Raw genomic sequence first — 21,772 nt, 5'->3', positions numbered from 1 at the left:
TTTTCCTCTATTTCTTTGCACTGATCGCTGAAGAAGGCTTTCTTATCTCTCCTTGCTATTCTTTGGAACTCTGCATTCAGATGCTTATATCTTTCCTTTTCTCCTTTGCTTTTCACTTCTCTTCTTTTCACAGCTATTTGTAAGGCCTCCCCAGACAGCTATTTTGCTTTTTTGCATTTCTTTTCCATGGGGATGGTCTTGATTCCTGTCTCCTGTACAATGTCACGAACCTCTGTCCATAGTTCATCAGGCACTCTGTCTATCAGATCTAGGCCTTAAATCTATTTCTCACTTCCACTGTATAATCATAAGGGATTTGATTTAGGTCATACCTGAATGGTCTGGCGGTTTTCCCTACTTTCTTCAATGTAAGTCTGAATTTGGTAATAAGGAGTTCATGATCTGAGCCACAGTCAGCTCCTGGTCTTGTTTTTGTTGACTGTATAGAGCTTCTCCATCTTTGGCTGCAAAGAATATAATCAATCTGATTTCGGTGTTGACCATCTGATGATGTCCATATGCAGAATCTTCTCTTGTGTTGTTGGAAGAGGGTGTTTGCTATGACCAGTGCATTTTCTTGGCAAAACTCTATTAGTCTTTGCCCTGCTTCATTCCGCATTCCAAGGCCAAATTTGCCTGTTACTCCAGGTGTTTCTTGACTTCCTACTTTTGCATTCCAGTCCCCTATAATGAAAAGGACATCTTTTTTGGGTGTTAGTTCTAAAAGGTCTTGTAGGTCTTCATTGAACCATTTAACTTCAGCTTCTTTAGTATTATTGGTTGGGGCATAGACTTGGATTACCGTGATATTGAATGGTTTGCCTTGGAGATGAACAGAGATCATTCTGTTGTTCTTGAGATTGCATCCAAGTACTGCATTTCAGACTCTTTTGTTGACCATGATGGCTACTCCATTTCTTCTAAGGGATTCGTGCCCACAGTAGTAGATATAATGGTCATCTGAGTTAAATTCACCCATTCCAGTCCATTTTAGTTCGCTGATTCCTAGAATGTCAACGTTCACTCTTGCCATCTCCTATGTTAGTTCTCTTATTATCTCCATTTAGAAGAGAAAATTTTAGGCCCAGAGAGATAAAGTGTTCCAAGATCTCACAGTATGAGTGACAGAGTAAAAGCTGATGGTTCAGCTTAGCGCTCACTCTATTAGCCCCTAATGTACACACAGAGAATTATTTTTAACAAAAAAGAAATGCTTTAATGAGACCTTTCAAGTAACCACTCTTTTTTGCTCTTAGACAATGCATTTATTCACAGATCACATCTGAGAAACAAACTTGGCAGAATACTCACTGAACTCCATTTTAAAAATCTTTCATGGGTCTTAAATATGGCTTACTCCTTGGAAGAAAGGTTATGATCAACCTAAATAGCATATTCAAAAGCAGAGACATTACTTTGCCGACTAAGGTCCATCTAGTCAAGGCTATGGTTTTTCCAGTGGTCATGTATGGATGTGAGAGTTGGACTGTGAAGAAGGCTGAGCGCCGAAGAATTGATGCCTTTGAACTGTGGTGTTGGAGAAGACTCTTGAGAGTCCCTTGGACTGCAAGGAGATCCAACCAGGCCATTATGAAGGAGATCAGCCCTGGGATTTCTTTGGAAGGAATGATGCTAATGCTGAAACTCCAGTACTTTGGCCACCTCATGGGAAGAGTTGACTCATTGGAAAAGACTTTGATGCTGGGAGGGATTGGGGGCAGGAGGAGAAAGGGACGACAGAGGATGAGATGGCTGGATGGCATCACAGACTCGATGGACGTGGGTCTAGTGAACTCCAGGAGTTGGTGATGGGCAGGGAGGCCTGGCGTGCTGCGATTCATATTCACGGGGTCGCAAAGAGTCAGACACGACTGAGTGACTGAACTGAACTGAAGTGATATATGGTGAGAATCACTAGCCTCTGGAGCCATGACTTCTACAGAGAGCAGAGACATAAAAATTCATAAAGGTCTAATATTACCTTGAGAAAGTTACTTAATCTTTCTGTGACTCAGCTCCTCATCTGACAATTGGGGATAATGATATCTACTTTGCAGGATAAATGTGAAGATTAAGGCAAAGATTGTATGTCAAGCACTCAGCGTGGTACCTGGTGTACAGTAAGTGTTTGACAAGTGACAGCTGCCATAGTTGTTGATTTCACCTCCTTATCATGACCTGGTGAATTCTGAAGGTCCTTGCCCCATAAGCTATGCAGTTGTCTTTCCAATCCTCTTTCAGAACAGTCAAAAGACCTGTGTTTTGTAACGCTGGCTCAAATTCTCTTTCCCACACATACACAAATCTTTCTTGAAATATCCTCTTCTCCTTCAGATTATTCCATGATGCCATTTCTAATCAATTCTGCACTGATTTCATGCTTTGTTTTACTATTTTCTAAAAAATTGCTTCTTGTCAATTTCATATAAAGAATTCTACACCCTGCTAGATCAATAGTTGGCCCCATGACTTTTCTTTTCTGTGACTGTGGACCTGGTTTGAAGCTGTTCCACTCTACAGTGCCTGTTGAGGTCTCTACAGCTCTGTTCTTCTAAGACTACAGATTTTTCAATCCCCTCAACCAGACTGTGATGTCCTCAAGAGCACTGCAGGCATCTGTGCATTGATCAGCTACTACTGCCATGCACGCTGTGAGAAAGAGGAGCCAGGACACATGCTGGTGAGGACCGAAAGGAGAAAGAGGAGCAGAAATAAGCACAACCTGGGAGTCTCTCCTTCACACGATCTTTGGAGTCAGACTCATAGGGGTTCAAATTCCAGCCCTGATGCTTCCATCTTGCCCAGGGCCTTCTTGGTCTTTGCATGGAAGGGACTATCAGGGGATAACACCCTGAAACCTGGAATAAGGTATTTGGCATACAGCAGTTGTTTTAATGTGATTACCATTAACCTTTCCCAGTGAATACTAGTAGATTATTACACTCAGAAAAGGCTCTTAACCCATGAGTACTTAGTAACAGCTGTGGCAGTGATCAACACTGTTAGGGAGAAACTTCTGGACAGAGTGGCAAACAGATCAACTCCATCCTGAGAGATCATCCACTCAGTCATAAAAATGAGCCTTGAGGGGCTTCCCTGGTGGTCCAGTGGGTAAGAATTTGCCTGCCAATGCAAGGGACACGGCTTTAATCTCTGATCCGGGAAGATCCCCACACCCTGGTCAACCAGGCCCAGGCGCCACAACTAATGAGGGCTGCATGTCTTAGAGCCTGTGCTCAGCAACAGAAGTCACTGCAGTGAGAAGCCCACCAATGTAACAAAGACTAGCACTCCCCTCTCTGCAACTAGAGAAAGCCCGCGTAGCAACAAAGACCCAGCACAACCAAAAGTAAGTTTTAAAAACTATATGACCCAGCAATCCCACTGCTGGGCATACACACCAAGGAAACCAGAATTGAAAGAGACACATGTACCCCAATGTTCATTGCAGCACTGTTTATAATAGCCAGGACATGGAAGCAACCTAGATGTCCATCAGCAGAAGAATGGATAAGAAAGCTGTGGTACATATACACAATGGAGTATTATGCAGCCATTATAAAGAATACATTTGAATCAGTTCTATTGAGGTGGATGAAACTGGAGCCGATTGTACAGAGTGAAGTAAGCCAGAAAGAAAAACACCAATACAGTATACTAACACATATATATGGAATTTAGAAGAATGGAAATGATAACCCTGTATGCGAGACAGCAAAAGAGACACAGATGTAAAGAACAGACTTTTGGACTCTGTGGGAGAGGGAGAAGGTGGGATGATTTGGGAGAATGGCATTGAAACATGTATATTATCATGTAAGAAATGAATCACTAGTCTAGGTTCGATACAGGATACAGCTTGGGGCTGGTGCACTGGGATGACCCAGAGAGATGATATGGGGAGAGTGGTGGGAGAGGGGCTCAGGGTTGGGAACTCATGTACACCTGTGGTGGATTCATGTCAATATATGGCAAAACCAATACAGTATTGTAAAGTAAAAAAATAAAAAATAAATAAAAAATGAACCTTGAACTTAGTGACAGAGGTCAAGGATGTTCATGGCAGCTGTTTATCCAGGAAGAAACAGACACATCAATTAAGCTGCATTTACATAATGGAAGGCTAATGCAGTCACTAAGAGGAATAAGGTAATAGTGTTCCACTCCATGAGTGGAAAACTAGCAGAACTGGCAAAGTATGAGTCCATTTGTGTTTAAATGGAAATCTGCTGTTAACAATGCTTGCCTCTGAGGAACAAGTGTGCTGGGCTAAGAAGAATTCATTTTTATTTCATTTTATTATATATGCTTGCATTTTTAAATAAGAAGCATATATTTCTTTATAAATAATATCTTGGCCCTCAATCAAGACAATGGGGAAGGTCTCATTCCATGAAGAAAGGCCCTCTTTTCAAGATTTCCTTTCATCTTCCTTCTGTGATACTGGATTAGCACATCCTTTATGGTTAGACAGGCGAACTGAAGTACACTGCAAGGAAGAAACATAGATTTCTATGGAACATAAGTTCATCGGCCTATGGAATCTTAGGGCTTCCCTGGTGGCTTAGTGGTAAAAGAAACTGCCTGCAATGCAGGTGCTGCAGGAGATAAGGGTTTGATCCATGGGTCAGAAAGATCCTCTGGAGGAGGAAATGGCAACCCACTCCAGTATTCTTGCTTGGGAAATCCCATGGACAGAGGAGCCTGGAGGGCTACAGTTCATGGGGACACAAAGAGTTGGACAACTGAGCATGCACTATGGAGTCTAAGAATACCTAGTAAATAATCTGTGCTAAAAGCAAGAGTAAAACACAGACCCGCTGCTGTGACTCCCAGAACCTGCACACCTATGACCCACCGGCGTGCCCAAGGCCAGAAGGAACCTGTACTTGAAAGCAGCCATTGTGAATTAAAGGCTCAGGGTTCTGAGGCAGTTTTCAAGGCAGCCCTGGAGTCCTGTTTCCCTGCCCTTTCCTCTGGCCTCTGTCTGTCACGGTGTTCTGAGTAATGTCAGCAGGTGGGCCTGTGACACAGGGCCCTGCACAAAAGGATAAGAGGAGCAACGGATAATCTTAGTTCTCAGAGGTCACCACAGCCATCAGAGAGTCTGTACTAGAAACCTAACTCCCTTCTTCCACAATATCCAGAGTAGAGTGTTTTACCACCTTAGGTACACTCATCTTTCCTCACACAACCTTTTCGTCCAGCTCATGTGGTATTTCCCCTCCAGCTTTTCTATGCATTTACAGTTCAGCTGAGTGAAAATTCCAAAACTAATAGACTGGTGAGCTCTGCCCTCACCCTGTCTGATTAATCCTCCCAAAGGAAGCTGAGGGAACTGAATGTACTCTCTGAATCGAAGGCTGCATTTTCAATTCTGCTGAAACAGGGCAGCCCAACGTTTTTGGATAATGACCTGCAGAAGGGATCATTAGAAATGAAACTAAAACTTGCCAAGACGGATACAAATGACTTCTTAGGTCAAGGAAAAGTTTGCAGGCATCTCATGTTCCGTCAGTAGGTTGCAACTTGAGCTTCACCATTAAAAGAAATCCAGTTTCTAAAATCCATTTACGGGCAGGGCTCCTTGGGTGTGACTCCTGTGCAGTCACCCAGGGCCTCACACTTGGTTGAAAGCTCTGTTCTCGTGTCTTAGAACTCTTAATAATTGTACATCTGCACTTGCGTCAACCCTGGTTTGATTCCTGGGTCAGGAAGGTCCACTAGAGGAAGGATAGGCTCCCCACTCGAGTGTTCTTGGGCTTCCCTGGTGGCTCAGCTGGTAAAGAATCTGCCTGCAATGTGGGAGAACTAGGTTTGATCCCTGGGTTGGGAAGATCCCCTGGAGAAGGGCAAGGATACCCACCCCAGTATTCTGGCCTGGAGAATCCCATGGGCGGCGTAGTCCAAGGGGTCGCAAAGAGTCGGACACGACTGACTTTTACTTTTCACCTGTGCCTTCTCAGTGAAGTCTGATGGGATGGTGGGGCACGTGCACGTGCAGAAGAGATCTGTGATGTGTGTGTGCAGCTTCTTGCCAGGTTCTAAGAAATACTAAACCTTAAGCAAAAGGCATAATTTAAAATGTTTTATTGTTTTAACAAGTAACATTTAACTTAAAAAAGAAGTTTAAGACCAGGCTCAGATCAGTTTGAGGGGAAAAAAAAATGAAACAAAAAGTCCTGACCAAAAATCCAACCCAAAATCAGTCAAATAATTACCAAAACTCTGTAACTTTGACTGATCTAAAATAGTATGCTTTCACTTTCTGATAAGGTAATATTGTAATCTCCAAATATATAAAAATACATATTAATCATTAGGAGGTGTTAAAATTAATATATTCTACTATAACCATAGAAAGGCATGAAAATAGGAGTAGAATTGTTAAAAATGAATTAAACCCACTTCACTGATATTTTAGATGAGGCTGAATGTAGTAATGTTTGCTGTGTGTTTATGTTCTTTTACTTAAAACGGTTAGAAACTGTGACACTAAATTTGGACTGGCAACTTAAATTGTTAACCAAACATAATAATTTTGTCATAATGCTTAAATGTTTAAAAAAATTGATTTTCAAAGGCAAGAGACATAAGTTTAACAAACCTAGCATTTGTCATAATATAAGCAGTCACTGGTCACTGGGGCTCTTTTCCTCCCACCACAGCCCCTTGGCTATAAAATCATCTGTCTTAAAAAAAAAAAAAAAATGAACATCACCGTAGGTAAAATTTAAAATTCAATGCGTTGTTCTTAAGATAATGGACTTATCCCTGTCTCTGTTTTCATGGTTAATGTTTAGGCTGCAGAGTGTAGCCTGGGCTAACTCTTGGCTCTATCGTATAGTATGAATTTAAGAAGTTATTTATTCTCTAAATCTATTAGCATACCCATAAAAATTAGGTCAAAAACTTAAATTCCCACATAGGATTTTCTTACGGAGTTAAAATTAAGAAAATGCATATAAGTGTTGAGTAAAGTATGTGTACAGAACAAATAATGATATAAGTTGAATATAAGCTCTTCTCATTGAAAGAAAGTGTTAGTTGCTCAGTCATGTCTGACTCATTGCGACCCATGGACCTCAGCCTGCCAGGCTCCTCTTTCCATGGAATTCTCCAGGTAAGAATACTGGCGTGGGTAGCTATTCTCTTCTCCAGGGAATCTTCCCTGACGCAGGGACTGAACCTGGGTCTCCTGCATTCCAGGCAGATTCTTTACCAACTGAGCCACCAGGGAAGATGTCTGTTCTCGTTATCAGGTAGTGATAAGTTTTTCTGTAAAGCAGCAAAAAAATGTGCTGCCTTGTTTTAACAGAAATTTGGGGGCTATCTTCCTTCTGTCTCCCTCTTGGCTGTCTGAGCGTGGTTGCAAAGGGACAAGCAGCAGGAGAAGAGTGAAAGGCAGAAAGATGGGACTGGGGCTGAGGGCAGCTGCGTCAAAACCATTAAAACCCTTCTCAGAGGGCTGACCCAGTGAGGCTGCCCTCTTTATCTCTTTGGCTGGAACTGGGGCTCCGGCGAATACAGATTAGCAAGTCTTCTACTTTTCTCTTTTCAATTGTAGAGGAAAGTGAAGGGGAGGGGGGCTGTGAATGGTTTTGAGGTGTCCACAAACATCACCCTTATTATTCCATCATTTTCCCTCCTTAAGCCACAGATTCCTAGTTTGTGAAACGAGAGCCATCTGGCTAGATCTCCTGGGATGCTCACCACAGTGTCATTCTCATTTAAACACTGGGTCTCCATTGCTACGAATGAGCTTTCTCTCTTACGGCAGCTACTCTCTAGTTGCAGTTCACGAGCTTCTCATTGTGGTGGCTTTTCTTGTTGTGGCACATGGGGCTCAGTGGTTGTGGTGCATGACCAACTGTGGCAATTCTGAAGGTCCTTCCAGCTGTAGAGCTCCCCATGGGGGTGGAGAAGCCCTCAGTTGAGACTGCACTGTAGCCCAGGTTCTGTCCCTGCCTAACCCCTTTTCCTTCCCTCTTCTGTACCTGTTGAACTTCCTACATGCTAGTATCCATCTCAGAATCTGTTTCCTCGGGAATGTAACTGCAACAATTCCTTAAATATGTTCCTGAAAGATCCTATTTCAGGAGATACAGACTGAGGTCTGACCTCATGTCAGATCCTCCACATTGGCTGGAAACCTCACTGGCGGAAAGCATTACTAGGGCTGAGATATTTAGAAGCAACAACTAAAAAATTAGCCTTAATGAGGAGTTATTTGGAGGTGCTGAGAAAAACATCCAAAAAAGGAAGAGAGATTCCAAGAAAGTGATAGCACCAAGAAAAGGTCTTGGCCATCCCCTAATAGAAGATGAAGGATATAAACATATTTCTGATTAACATAGGCTAATCAAGTCCCTAAGAATCTACATAAATTAGTGTAAGTATCTAAGCTTCTTAATCAAACAGACTTTATTCTTCAATTCCACCTCTATTATATAAGACTCTATAACCCTGACTAAGTTACTGTTCTCTCTGTGACGAAGTTTCTTCATCTCTGAAGGATGGGGATGGGGGTTAGTGAAAAAACATATAGCCACATCTCTTCATGCTGGTGCTCCCATGAATGTGATCAAGGGGAGTTTGGCTGCCTTTTCTTTTTTTCTCCAGCTAGGAGAGCTGGTAAAGAAAATGCCTATACTAGAACATAAGTTGATCTAAATTAGACCTTTTCAAACCCTTTAGGCAGAAGAATTATTTTTCTTTTTTCAAATAAGATCTTGCAAATAAAGCAGATAAAAAATCAGAATTTTATGAAGCATAAATTTTGTAAGTTCAAGTATATAATGCTTAAGAATAGTTCAGTGGGATCCAAAGAAACTATTAAGATGAACAGAAAAATTTGAAATCACGTTTACAGATGGCAGTTACAGACTTATATGGTTGCAGCACCTAATTTTTTTCTATGGGTTTTTTTGTTTGTTTGCACATGCGTGAAGTTGCTTCAGTCATGTCTGACTCTGCGAACCTATGGACCATAGCTCGCCAGGCTCCTCTGTCCATGGGTGGGGATTCTCCAGGCAAGAATACTGGAGTGGGTTGCCATGCCCTCCTCCAGGGGATCTTCCCAACCCAGGGAAAGAACTCAAGTCTCTTAAGTCTCCTGCATTGGCAGGTGGGTTCTTTACCATTAGTGTCAACTTTTATCTGTTTGCACAGCATTGAAAAATCTTGACTCACACAAACGGCTATAAATGATATGATAACAGTTTAAAACAACTTGATCTGTAATCTCAGGATATTTCTCAATTGAATTGTGTTGATGAGAGACTTTTATTCTAAGGTCTGTAGAAAACCAAATCAATATGTATAAGTTAATATACTGATGGTTTTCAATATGTTAAAACAACATATACTATTTTTTGAATGTAAGCATTATTCCTTACTGCATTTTTAAAAACTAATTTTTCAATTAAATTGATTTTTTAGAAAAATGAAATTAGAATCAAACGTTTTTGGAAGCCCTGGAATTGAATTTGAAAGCTAAAAGGTTTGATGGAGTCTCTATGCTTATTCCAAATGTTTGAATCTATGATGGTTCTTCTGCCATTGGCTGCTCAGCAAATCTGCCAAAACTCTGCTGTACATTGAGTTTATCCTCTGGTAGCTTTTAAGGGAAGCCTAGGAAGGTATAAAGTACTCACCGCCTGGCACAGATCAAGTGCTCTGCACAGAGCTGTTGTCATGAACACATTGTTGTCACCAAGGATACCCATCAACTAAGCAACTAATAGCAACTCTGTACTACAGAGTTTGATGAGGGGACAGAAGTCAGTGTGTTGGTCAAGGTGGTAGCTACTCAGTTTAGAGCTCAAATAATATCACAGGAGCCTCCTCATTGGAAAAGACACTGATGCTGGGAAAGATTAAGGGCAGGAGGAGAAGGGGATGACAGAAGATGAGGTGGTTGGATGGCATCACTGACTCAATGGACATGAGTCTGAGCAAACTCAGGGAGATAGTGACGGACAGGGAAGTCTAGGGTGCTGCAGTTCATGGAGTCACAAAGAATTGGACACAACTTAGTGTTGAACAGCAACAAATTGCGTGCCTCCTTTTTGCATAACATAGCAGTAGATACTAAAGAAATGAGAGTTATAAAAGATGGAGAATGGAGGCTTATAGCCCAGGCAGACGAATTAAGCAGATGGCACTCAGTATAATTCCCTCACATGGTATACACAGTCTCAAACCAGTTACAGATGCAAAACAATCACTCCAAAAGTGAATGAAATCTGTGTCTACTTTTATAACTTTCATTTCTTTAATATCTATTGCTATGTTATGCCAAAAGGAGGCACGCAATTTGTTGCTGTTCAACACTAAGTTGTGTCCAATTCTTTGTGACTCCATGAACTGCAGCACCCTAGACTTCCCTGTCCGTCACTATCTCCCTGAGTTTGCTCAGACTCATGTCCATTGAGTCAGAGATGCCATCCAACCACCTCATCCTCTGTCATCCCCTTCTCCTCCTGCCCTTAATCTTTCCCAGCATCAGGGTCTTTTCCAGTGAGGAGGCTCTTCACATCAGGTAGCCAAAGTAGAGGAGATTCAGCATCAGTCCTTCCAATGAATAATCAGGACTGATTTCCTTCAGGATTGACTGGTTTGATCTCCTTGCTGCCCAAGAGACTCTCAAGAGTCTTCTCCAGCACCACAGTTCAAAAGTATCAATTCTTCAGCGCTCAGCCTTTTTTATGGTTCAACTCTCACATCCATACATGACTACTAGAAAAACCATAGTTTTGACTATACAGACCTTTGTCAGCAAAGTGATCTCTGCACATAATCATTGCTTATAAATCAGTGAAAAGTTAAGCTGAACCAAATCTTTTTATTCTAAATCCAGCTACTTGAGCCATCAGAGTCCAACAGACACAAATCCAACCCTGAATCTGGCAGGTGTGGGGACTCCAAACTAAGCACCTGTCACAACACTGAGGCAGCTATGCCATTTTAGTTCTGCTCATTCAGGGTCTCTAGTACTACGGATGCAACTAGTTCTATCTAACAAAGCAGAATTTCCAAAATATAGGTATAGGTAGTACCAATTGGCTATACCTTTCATCACTATTTTTTTTTTTTTTTTGCACCCACATGAGTATATACAAGAGCTTTTCTGTATTCAGGTGCTTAGATCAGGAAGTAAAATTGCACCAAAAACCAAATGACTCATTCCTCTAGAGCATGAATGATACTAAACAATGGGAGACAAGGAGCAGATGTTGCCCATGACAACCAACAGCCATCAGGGTATTTTGGAGACACAAAATAGGAAAAGCACTTTTTTTCAAAATCAATTCACTGTATCATTTTCCTAACAGTCCAAATATGTAATTTTCATTCATTGGCCGATACCTGAGAGTCCTCTTGTGTTCTATTATACTGGATTTCAGAAACTTAACAATCTCAGACACAAAAAAATGTGGTTACTTTTCACTATGTTGTTTCAAATTTCCTTAACTCAGGAACATCTTTTCTTTCATTCTCTATTGGAATAACAATGAAGAGCACAGATCCTCTTTGATGCTATAGTTAAAGGTCAATGATTTTTCCTCATTTTCAGAAGAAAATGTGTCACTGGTGCTGATTCAGGAGAAACACTGCCAAGGCTGCTGCTCCATTATCCAACTCCACTATGCCCTCATCCTCTGATGTGGATCCTTTAGAGGCTTGACTTTACATTTTACCCTTATGTGGCACTAGTGGTAAAGAACCCGTTTGCCAGTGCAGGAGACATAAGAGACACTGGCTCTTCCCCCTGGAGGAGGGCGTGGCAACCCACTCCACTGTTCTTGTCTGGAGAATCCCATGGACAGAGAAACCTGGCAGGCTATAGTCCATAGAGTCACAAAGGGTCAGACATGACTGAAGTGACTTAGCACGCATGCATATTGTCCTATAGGTACAAAATGTTGATTTCTGGCTCAGAGCTGGCTCTCACTCATTTGTGATCAAGTTTCTCATTCATTTTTTTTTTTTATGCTGGGTGCATTCTTTTTTTTTTATTGGAGGCTAATTGCTTTACAATATTGTGGCGGTTTTTGCCATACATTCACATGAATCAGCCATAGGTGTACATGTGTTCCCCATCCTGACCCTACCTCCTACCTCCCTCCCCATCCCATCCCTCAGGGTCATCCCAGTGCACCAGTCCTGAGCGCCCTGCCTCAGGCGTCGAACCTGAACTGGTGATCTATTTCACATTTTCTACCATCTTGTCTTGCCTTGTGCTTTTCTCCTCTCACTGGGAATTGCTGACTCTACTTTGAATGCCTTTCCCTTCCTTATTGCAGAAGAAGGATGACACATGCTTAAGAATTGTCAACTGCTTTCTTGGAAGACTTTTTTGAAATTACTCCACACCCATAATGACCTTTTCTGAGTTTCTGTCAAAATTAAATTCAGTTCCACACACTCATCAATAAGTGCTTCCATCAGTGATTAGCTCCTGTGTCCCAACAAGCCCCAAATATTGCTTAGCTGTACCTCAGCTGTTTTGAAGTGAGTCATCATGTTTGATAAAATTCTCTTCTAACTCCCACAGAGCTTGGCAGGGAGTTGGAATATTCACCTTCAACATTTACAGATTCACTTAACCAGGTCAGTGTCTCCACCTCTTAAAATATAAAACTCTTGATGGCACAACTCTCCTTTTTTCTCTGTACTGCATCATAGTACCCTGACAGATAAACGCTTTCTGATAATGGCTGTGGCCCTCGATTTGGAATATTCCATTACAGCTCCTTACCTGGATTGAAAACCGGAAACCAGTGGTAGAATTCATTCCTGTAGGGAACAGTGTCAAACTCGCTGCACTGCATCTGCCGAAAAGTGGGTGTATCCGGGCGACAGGGGTGGATGTTGCACAAGCGATAGCGTTTTCTTTCTCCAGTGCAGTACTTCCCTCCAAACTTTGGTCTACACGTGAAACACACAAATTGTTCTTTAATTTCCTTAAAGGCCAGTATTTTATGTTAAAAATGCTCTGTCCCTCCTTATCTCCATTTCTGTCTTTTCTCTTTTATCTACTGTACACATTCTTCTCTGGCTAACTGTTATGATTACCTTCGTTATTTTAGTTTCCTGTTGAAAAACCTATAATGGCACCCTGTGACCATAGGATACAGTCCAGCCTCTTAAGCATGATGCCATTCAAGGCCATCATGATCCTGACTTACCTCACCTGAACACATTTTCTTCCAAATGAGAACATTTGCACACCGCTCCCACGATACCAGCTGACTTGTTTGCTTTTTTCCCCCCTGTGCTTCTAGATTTCCACTCTTCTCTAAATGTCTACATACTGCCCATCCTTTAAAGCCAAATAACTGTTATTTCCATCTCCATCATGAATTCTGTCTGAATTCCTGCCAGAAGTAATCCCTTTCTCCTCTGGATAACATTTCATTATCTAGCTGAAGGCACTTTCTACACTTATCACACCCAAAGATAATTATTTAACCAAGGCAGTTCACATTCATCGATTCCCTGTAGGCAGGACTAAGCATTATACTTCACAGTTGAGGCTAGGCTGGTGGTTTCCTATTTGTGATGATGAAGTGATACTCTATGACTTGGTAGCTCTCCAATTCATTTCCATCTAAGAGCCTTTTATGAGCCAAGCCCTGCTGGGTTCTGACTAGACAGCAGACCAATATAAATCAAGGATATAGTGGCAGCATAGGCTGGTCAGGCACTGACCTGAATCTGTGACTGTATTTTTATTGACCCTCTCAATGAACTTAGGCAAACCAGCTACTGAGATCAGATATGATCACTCTATGGAGTCACCCAAGGAGACTCTTTGACAAACTGTAGCCTCTAAGATGGGAGTTAGGACCATTTTTTTCCCCTCAAGTCAAGTTAGGGGATCATCTTTCATTTCCTCAACAGGAATGTCCCTTTTCTGACAACCATGGATTGCTGACTATCATCCCAAGAAGGCTAAGGACTGGCAGTGGCTGATACACAACACTGACCACACATTCTGGAGCAAATTGTCTGTATTTCCTGATTACAAAAATGGAAATAGTTTTTCTGATCACATTGAAACAAACTATAAAATAAAGATTTTCTGTAAAAAAATTCTGTAAGAAATCCTTGATTTTAAATTTTTGAAGCCACAGGAACCTGGTGTTTTAACAAAAAATAAGATTTTAAAACAATTTTGCCCAAATCCCTCAGATATACACTTAATTATAGGCATGGGAAATGATAAAGATGTCACAGTAACTACCATTTACTGACAAATTTATGTAGTAGTTAGTGTGTTGAGTTATTCATTGATATTAACTTATTAACCTTTAGGAGAAATTACATATATAATTATATATACAGTTTATATGTGTATATATACATGCATATATCTATATATATACACACACAGTAATATATTTATAATAAAAAGGAGGTAAGATTTAGAACTGAGATACTGATGGAATTGTTTTAATATATATCATTTGCCTTTTAAAATATGTGACTCTTACTGTTCAACACAGACTAATGTATATTTAGATAAAAGAAGTTTAAAACATTTTCTACTTATAGGAGTCATATGTACACTGCTAAAAAATTATACTTAGGAACTAGTATACCAGCAAAAAAATGAAATTAAAAATGTAATATATATATTTGGAAATTAAGAAAACAGAATATTTCACATAAAATATCATTATACAAACTTAAAATATAAAAAAACTTAAGCAATTTGATTAAAAAATTGAAAGCAACTTGTGAAATAACTTCTATGAAATCCTTAACAGGCTAATACAGAACTCTGAGGTTTACAAAATTCTGTTTTTTTTTTTTTAAGTTTTTAATTTTTTTAATTTTAAAATCTTTAATTCTTACATGTGTTCCCAAACATGAACCCCCCTCCCACCTCCCTCCCCATAACATCTCTGTGGGTCATCCCCATGCACCAGCCCCAAGCATGCTGTATCCTGCGTCAGACATAGACTAGCGATTCAATTCTTACATGATAGTATACATGATAGAATGCCATTCTCCCATATCATCCCACCCTCTCCCTCTCCCTCTGAGTCCAAAAGTCCGTTATACACAGCTGCGTCTTTTTTCCTGTCTTGCATACAGGGTCGTCATTGCCATCTTTCTAAATTCCATATATATGTGTTAGTATACTGTATTGGTGTTTTTCTTTCTGGCTTACTTCACTCTGTATAATCGGCTCCAGTTTCATCCATCTCATCAGAACTGATTCAAATGAATTCTTTTTAATGGCTGAGTAATACTCCATTGTGTATATGTACCACAGCTTTCTTAGCCATTCATCTGCTGATGGACATCTAGGTTGTTTCCATGTCCTAGCTATTATAAACAGTGCTGCGATGAAATTCTTATTCAAAACATTAAAAATAATCATCCTCAAAAAATGTGCCAAGCTATATATAATTGGTTACCCAAGAGAAGAAAACCATTTTTATAAAATTATACATTCATTATAATGGAAAGAAAGCTGCGTCTTGTCAGTAAAACTGGGTGTGATAATCCTCACTGATGGAATGGGGTTATTTAAAAGGACTTAATTGTATTATCTTCTAGAGACTTTCACATGGATTGTACTTTTAAAAATTTTTTGCTTATTTCTCCAAATGATGATATCAGTTTAGTTACCTAAGTTCGAATCTAGTACCAAGCCAAAATGAGACAAAGCAAGGAAATAAAAAAAGCAAAACTTCTTTCTTCATGCTCTATGAGTCTTCCTTCTGGCTCTCTTTGTCTCTGGGAACCTACTTAGTTTCCTTGGAGAGCCCTGGGGTCACTGACATCACCCCATCCACAATTGGTCTCCCAGTGCTCAAGGAAGGAAGGAAAACATCTTTGACTTGACTTACTCAGGGTTGTTGCAGAGCCTCTCCGCACTCTGGGCTCCAGCCCCACAGGTCCTGGAACAGTGGGACCAGGGTGACCAGCGGCCCCAGCCCCCAGGAATGCTCTCTGGTTTTTTGCCCACTGTGATACACTTGCCAGCCATACACCACTGAAAACGGAAGAGACAGGAGATGCATATGTCAGAAAGGTTCCATAACAAGCTGACTCAGGAACCCTCGCAGCCTGAACCCAGTTCTTCCTGATCAAGCAGACTTCCCAGTCACACATCAGATGCAGAACAAAGAGCATCTCATAAAAGAATTTCCCTTGAGAGTCTTGGGTTTTAGAATCAGAGAATTTCAGGAATTAAAGGGAATGTTATGTGCCTAGTTGCAGTGAAGGGAGTATGACTCGAAGTGTGACTGGCAGACTCGCATGCCAGAATGTTAGCTTCCTTTATTAAGAAAATCTTGCTATGGAAAGCGTGTCAGCTGAGTATGCTTAGTAACCTAGCTGTTCAGTAATATAATTGATTTACTTTCTGATGCAAGCTTCTTATCTTGTTGAGAACCATAACAAACATTTTGTAGACTGGCACCAGGATAGCACTCCTCTACAGCCTCTATGGGTATTTAACATTTGCAACAGATAACTCATCCCCTCTGTAAAAAATCTGCTGGTTGCTGAAAAACCCAAGTTGTTACAGAAGTTGCAGTTCTTTCTAATATCAAGAAAAATTTCTGCTCTCCTATAACTCTTTGCATTGTTTCCAGTTCCAGTATTTCAAGTGGCTCAGGAAAAACTCCATTCTCTCCCTCTTCAAGGGACTCTCTCAACAACTATCAGTTTAGGAGGGTGAACACACGAAAAGGGAAACAAGAAATGCAAAATGGTTGTTAGAAATGGCCACATTTCACAGAGGATCTGGGTGTGTTTCATCTGCTTGCCTTCTCTTCCTCATTATTTCAAGTGACTGTGGATTTTGATCGAGCTCTATGATCTTAATGATGAGTCATGACATACTCAAGCTACATGAAGATACCCACTAAACACATAAATCCTAGGCCCACACAAACCCAAACTGTACTCTTGAACAGCATGTATTACCTTGTCTTCAGGTAGTCTGGACATCTAACATCTCTGAGTTCTTGGGTATGGGTAGGACTTTAAGAAATGCAGTCATGTCAGATGATGAACAGGCTTCCCAGGAGGCTCAGTGGGTAAAGAACTCACTTGCCACTGCAGGAGATACAGGTTCAATCCCTGCATTGGGAAGATCTCCTGGAGGAGGGCATAGCAACTCACTCCAATATGCTTGCCTGGAGAATCCCATAGACAGAGGAGCCTGGAGGGCTACAGTCCATGGTGTCACAAACAGTCAGACACAACTGAAGCAACTGAGCATGCACACATGCAGATGATGAGCAAGAAGATAACATATGGTCTGAAATCAACATCTTTGGAAAGAAGAAGCCACTGACTTGTCCTTCTCAATGTTCAGTACGACAGTGAAAGTGTTAGTCACTCAGTCGTGTCTGAAATTTTGCAACCCCATGGTCTGTAGCCCGTCAGGCTCCTCTGTCCACGGTATTTCCCAGGCAAGAATACTGGAGTGAGCTGCCATTCCCTTCTTCAGGGGATCTTCCAGACCCAGGGATCAAACCCAGGTCTCCCACATTGCAAGCAGATTCTTTACCATCTGAGCCACCAGGGAAGCCCCCAGTGTTCAATATGGAGTGGGAGAAAAGGTTACAGTGAAGGTTGATGATAAGCTCAGCAGATGTTACTGATCACAAACTCCACAAAAGTTCGTCAGGGAAAGGTGGGCCAGATGTTGTGTAATTGGAGTGTGGCTTGGGTCTCAGCCCTGTCTCCCTAATTACCTATCCCAAGTGCAGGCTCAAGAGGAATAGTGGAAGTGGAGTCCTTTCCTCTGGCAAGTCTGACTGTATGATGATCCCCATTCACCCAGAAACAGCTCCTCTCCAGGGCCTCCTCCCCAGCTCTGCCCAAGAACATAAGCCCCCATCCCCACCTTCCTTCCTCAGCCTGGCACCCCACTGACACCTCACCTTTTTCTCACCACATTGAGTCCCATCTGCAGCAGCGTCCAACTTGGAGCGACAAAAGCCCTTCACCGAGCACCACAGTGTCTGGCAAACATTCTGGGAAAACAAACACGAGACTGAGCTTTTTCGTATTTTTCAAAACATGCACAAAAGCATTTCTACAATGATGGTGTCATCTACACAGGTTCATCCACATACCCACAATAAATGCTACTGTTGTTACTGAGTAAGACTGATGGAAAGTGATCACTCAAGAAACCTCAGTTTAAACTTAATCTGAACATTGTTATTATGCATAAACATTTGGCTGTAAGCCATTCTAGGCTATATGGAAATGGGAGATAAAATACATTTGCCAAGAGTTGAATTTCTATTTGTGTGGCACAGTATCCACTGTTCAATGCCCTCAGGAAGGGTTCTAACTGTTGCTTCTTGATCTGTGTACGGGTTTCTCAGGAGACAGGTGAGAGGAAGCAGGAGTCTAGTATACCCATCCCTTTAAGAATTTTCCCCAGTTCATTGTGATCCACACAGTCAAAGGCTTGAGCATAGTCAATGAAGCAGAAGTAGGTGCTTTTCTGGAATTCTTTGCTTTTTCTATGATCCAATGAATGTTGGCAATTTGATCTCTGGATCAAATAGTTCAAAGGTAATAGTAAGGAAAGGTAATGAGAGAGGGAATCAGGAGAGCAGTAATAAGAATGAAGAGACAGGACAGAGCCACAGATTCCATTGCAGGTTAAATACCAGGGCTTGACTTATCACTTATATGTTGAAAATAGAGAAGAATGAATAAGGGATAAATCTTATTCCTACCTTGGCCTCTAGAGGTGCTCAGCAACCAGACAGGAAATTTAGGAAAGGGAGCAACTGCAGGGATTAAGTTGGTTGCTATGGTGTCTGCAGGTGTGAATCACTGTGATTCTTGAAAAGCACTATAGCATTTTCTTAACCACCAGCCAGTTGTAAAGGATACCAAAGGTGGGTCAAAGAATATGAATGACCTCAACTTCAATCCTACCTTACAGACATCTTGCCATGAATAGAAAGTTTCCATTTCTGGATCTTTGAAAGTGAAACTTGCTCATTTGTGTCTGACCCCTTGCGACCCCACAGATTACACAGTCCATGTAATTCTCCAGGCCAGAATACTGAAGTGGGTAGCCTTGTCCTTCTCCAGGGGATCTTCCTAACCCAGGGATCGAACCCAGGTCTCCTGCATTACAGGCAGATTCTTTACCAGCTAAGCCACAAGGATTTGCCAATATTTCCCTGGCCCTCATTTAGTATGTTGGATCTCAAGCCCTGCACATACCCGCCAGAGGCACCTAGATACCCAACACTTACTTCTACTTCCTGGCAGAAGGTAGCATTGGGGCCATACTGCAGCTGGCATTGGTGGTGAACATCATAGATCACTCCAGGGGCAATGATGTTGGACTTCAAGCCTTTCTTTTGGGGGATGTCATCCAGACAGAACCCCCAGCCTCGGCTGAAAACAAGTGAATAGAAATGAGAGCAGTGGCTTATAATTTCCTTCTAAATGAAAGGTTTAGTTTTTCATTCAAGAAAAACTTCTACTTCTCTAGTGCTCTATGTCTTTTAAGACAGCTTTATTTCTACTAGGCCCAAGTTAAGAGTTGTCTAAAAGGAAATGCAAATCACAATCCCACACCGTATGCTCAGATGTGATCTAAGAAATATTTACAAGCAGTGGTAAAATGAAAAAAAATTACATTACCCACAGTGGGGTATGGTGACAACATCTGACTTGTCCTAGTCACTCTTGCCAGTCCCTCAGGGACTAAAACTCACTCTTGGATCATAAAGAGCCCCTTTCAGATGAAAACAAGCTGAAGGAGGGTTGGGGGAGAGAGTGTTCACCTGGCTGAAGCTGGAGACAGAACCCACCTGGATCTCAGGGTCAGAGAGCAGAAGTGAAGTTACCTGTTACTGTTAATACCCTGAGACTGTGACCTATGAGAGGAACTGAGGCTTTTCCAGGTCTTGGGTAGAACTCAAAGTGACTTCCGGTGTACAGAGCCCTGAGTGAGGCTATGCTGAGATGCGCGGTCACTTACTCCAGGAAGCGAGTGATATAGTCCTTGCTGCACTTGGACCATGTCAGCGGGGCGGGATTGTACTGCAGCTGGCGGGACATGATGTACAGGTGCCTGCCCACGGGCTCACAGTCGTTTTCCTTCCCGTCATGCTGGATGCCGAAGCTGCAGGGAAGCACGGAGCGCAAGGATATTAAAGAGGCAGGCATGAAACAAGAAGAAAACCACAGTTCCTCCAAGGTGAAAATAACCCACAGTGAGCCACCTTTGTATAGAAGGCATCTGATTACAAAGTGGAACTTTGAAGTTGGAAGGGGCTAGCTAATTTTCAACTAGAAAGCACAGGAAACATTTTAGGCATAGTTTTGTTTCAAATATACAACCCTGGGAGCCGTGTGGCTAATCCAAAAACTTCCGTTTGGCAGAAGGCTAAAAGCTTCCAGTTTGGCTTTGGCTCTCCATGAGACTACAGTCAGGAGGGCAAATCTTGCCTCCAGCTGTCTTCTTTCTCCTGCTGTAGCAACTGCAGCACAAAAGAACAAAAACTTCCTTTTGCTTTTTCATCATAATTTACTGAAGAGCATGAATGGCAAAGCCTATGGGAGACTTTTTCAGAAGCTGCAAGCTTGGAATGGATGGATTTCTTTCCAGTATCATACAAGTCCTTCAATATATAGACATTAGGGAGCACACACTAGTGGGCTTCCCAGGGGGCATGAGCAGTGAAGAACCCATTTGCCAGTGCAGAAAACGTTAACAGACATGGGTTTGATCTCTGGGTTGGGAAGATCCCCTGGAGAAGGGAATGACAACCCACTCCAGTGTTCTTGCCTAGAGAATTCCTTGGACAGAGGAGACTGGTAGGCTATAATCCATGGGGTCACATGGGGTCGCAAAGAGTCAGGCACAACTGAGAGACTAACAATTTTACTTTATCATTGTCTAGCTGGCTTATTTTCCTTTTTTAGATGAGAGCTTGAGATTTGTCAAAAGTCACAAGCTAGTTCGTGACAAAGCTAAGTGTTCTGCAGATCTCTGTGCTCCTAAATCAGTGCTCTTGTCAGTGTCTCATTGTGACAGCTCCCTGACCTCCCATTGCCAGGGGTAACCAGGTGAAGCAGCCTTGAAAGGCCCTAAAATGCTTAACTGACCCCCACAGCAAGGGGCTGCCGGGGAAAGAAGCTGACTGAGAAGTGTCTGTTTATAAGCCAAGACCTCAGGATCACTGCCAAGATGCTTTCTGAGTCCCCACAAGACCTGTCTCCATTGGAATCTGCAGTTTGGACAATTGCAACCTGGAGATCTTGGCTCGACTTTCCAAATTTGAACAGGGGAAACTATGACCTTTTACTCTGCTGGTGAAATGCAATTCCTCTGACAGGAAAGCTCATATCCAACTTTAATAAAATCTCCTGATCAACATTAGTAACACTTGCAGAAAAAAGTCTTTGTGGGATTTAGAAATTTTCTTGTATTATTTTTAATGCATTAAAATGTTATCACTTACAGACTCTGACCACATTCCACATGAATACAAAATTCACAAAGGAGTCACAGAATTAATCTACCAAGCTCTTTATTCACTCAACCACCAAGAATTTAATTCAATGAAAGTTGTTGTTTTTTTTTTTTTCTGAGCAGGCCTTCCCCAGGCTGTTGAAAATCCAGTCCTACCCTGTTCATTAAGTATTCCACACGTTCACCTGTTTAATAATTAGGAAAAACCTTAAACAAACATGGTTCTAAAAATCTCCATTAATAATGGCTTTTCCAGGATCAGCCTTTCCAATATGACAA

General features: G+C 41.7%; 1 protein-coding gene across 1 annotated transcript in view; it reads right to left on the bottom strand.

Moving 5' to 3' along the window:
• The window catches only part of ADAMTS12 (ADAM metallopeptidase with thrombospondin type 1 motif 12), a 382,516-nt gene that overhangs the window by 134,097 nt on the left and 226,647 nt on the right, over positions 1 to 21,772 (bottom strand). The window contains exons 8-12 of the mRNA XM_052659198.1: positions 19,997 to 20,140; positions 19,263 to 19,407; positions 17,919 to 18,011; positions 15,870 to 16,015; positions 12,764 to 12,933 (exon numbers count right to left, since the gene is read on the bottom strand). Coding sequence (XP_052515158.1) covers positions 12,764 to 12,933; positions 15,870 to 16,015; positions 17,919 to 18,011; positions 19,263 to 19,407; positions 19,997 to 20,140 — 698 coding nt within the window. The remainder of the gene's footprint in view (positions 1 to 12,763; positions 12,934 to 15,869; positions 16,016 to 17,918; positions 18,012 to 19,262; positions 19,408 to 19,996; positions 20,141 to 21,772) is intronic.

This window comes from Budorcas taxicolor, chromosome 20, assembly GCF_023091745.1.
Source record: "Budorcas taxicolor isolate Tak-1 chromosome 20, Takin1.1, whole genome shotgun sequence".
Taxonomy (NCBI): Eukaryota; Metazoa; Chordata; class Mammalia; order Artiodactyla; family Bovidae; genus Budorcas; species Budorcas taxicolor.
Note: the sequence above shows the minus strand (reverse complement) of the source record. Positions and strands in the feature narration are given on the sequence as shown.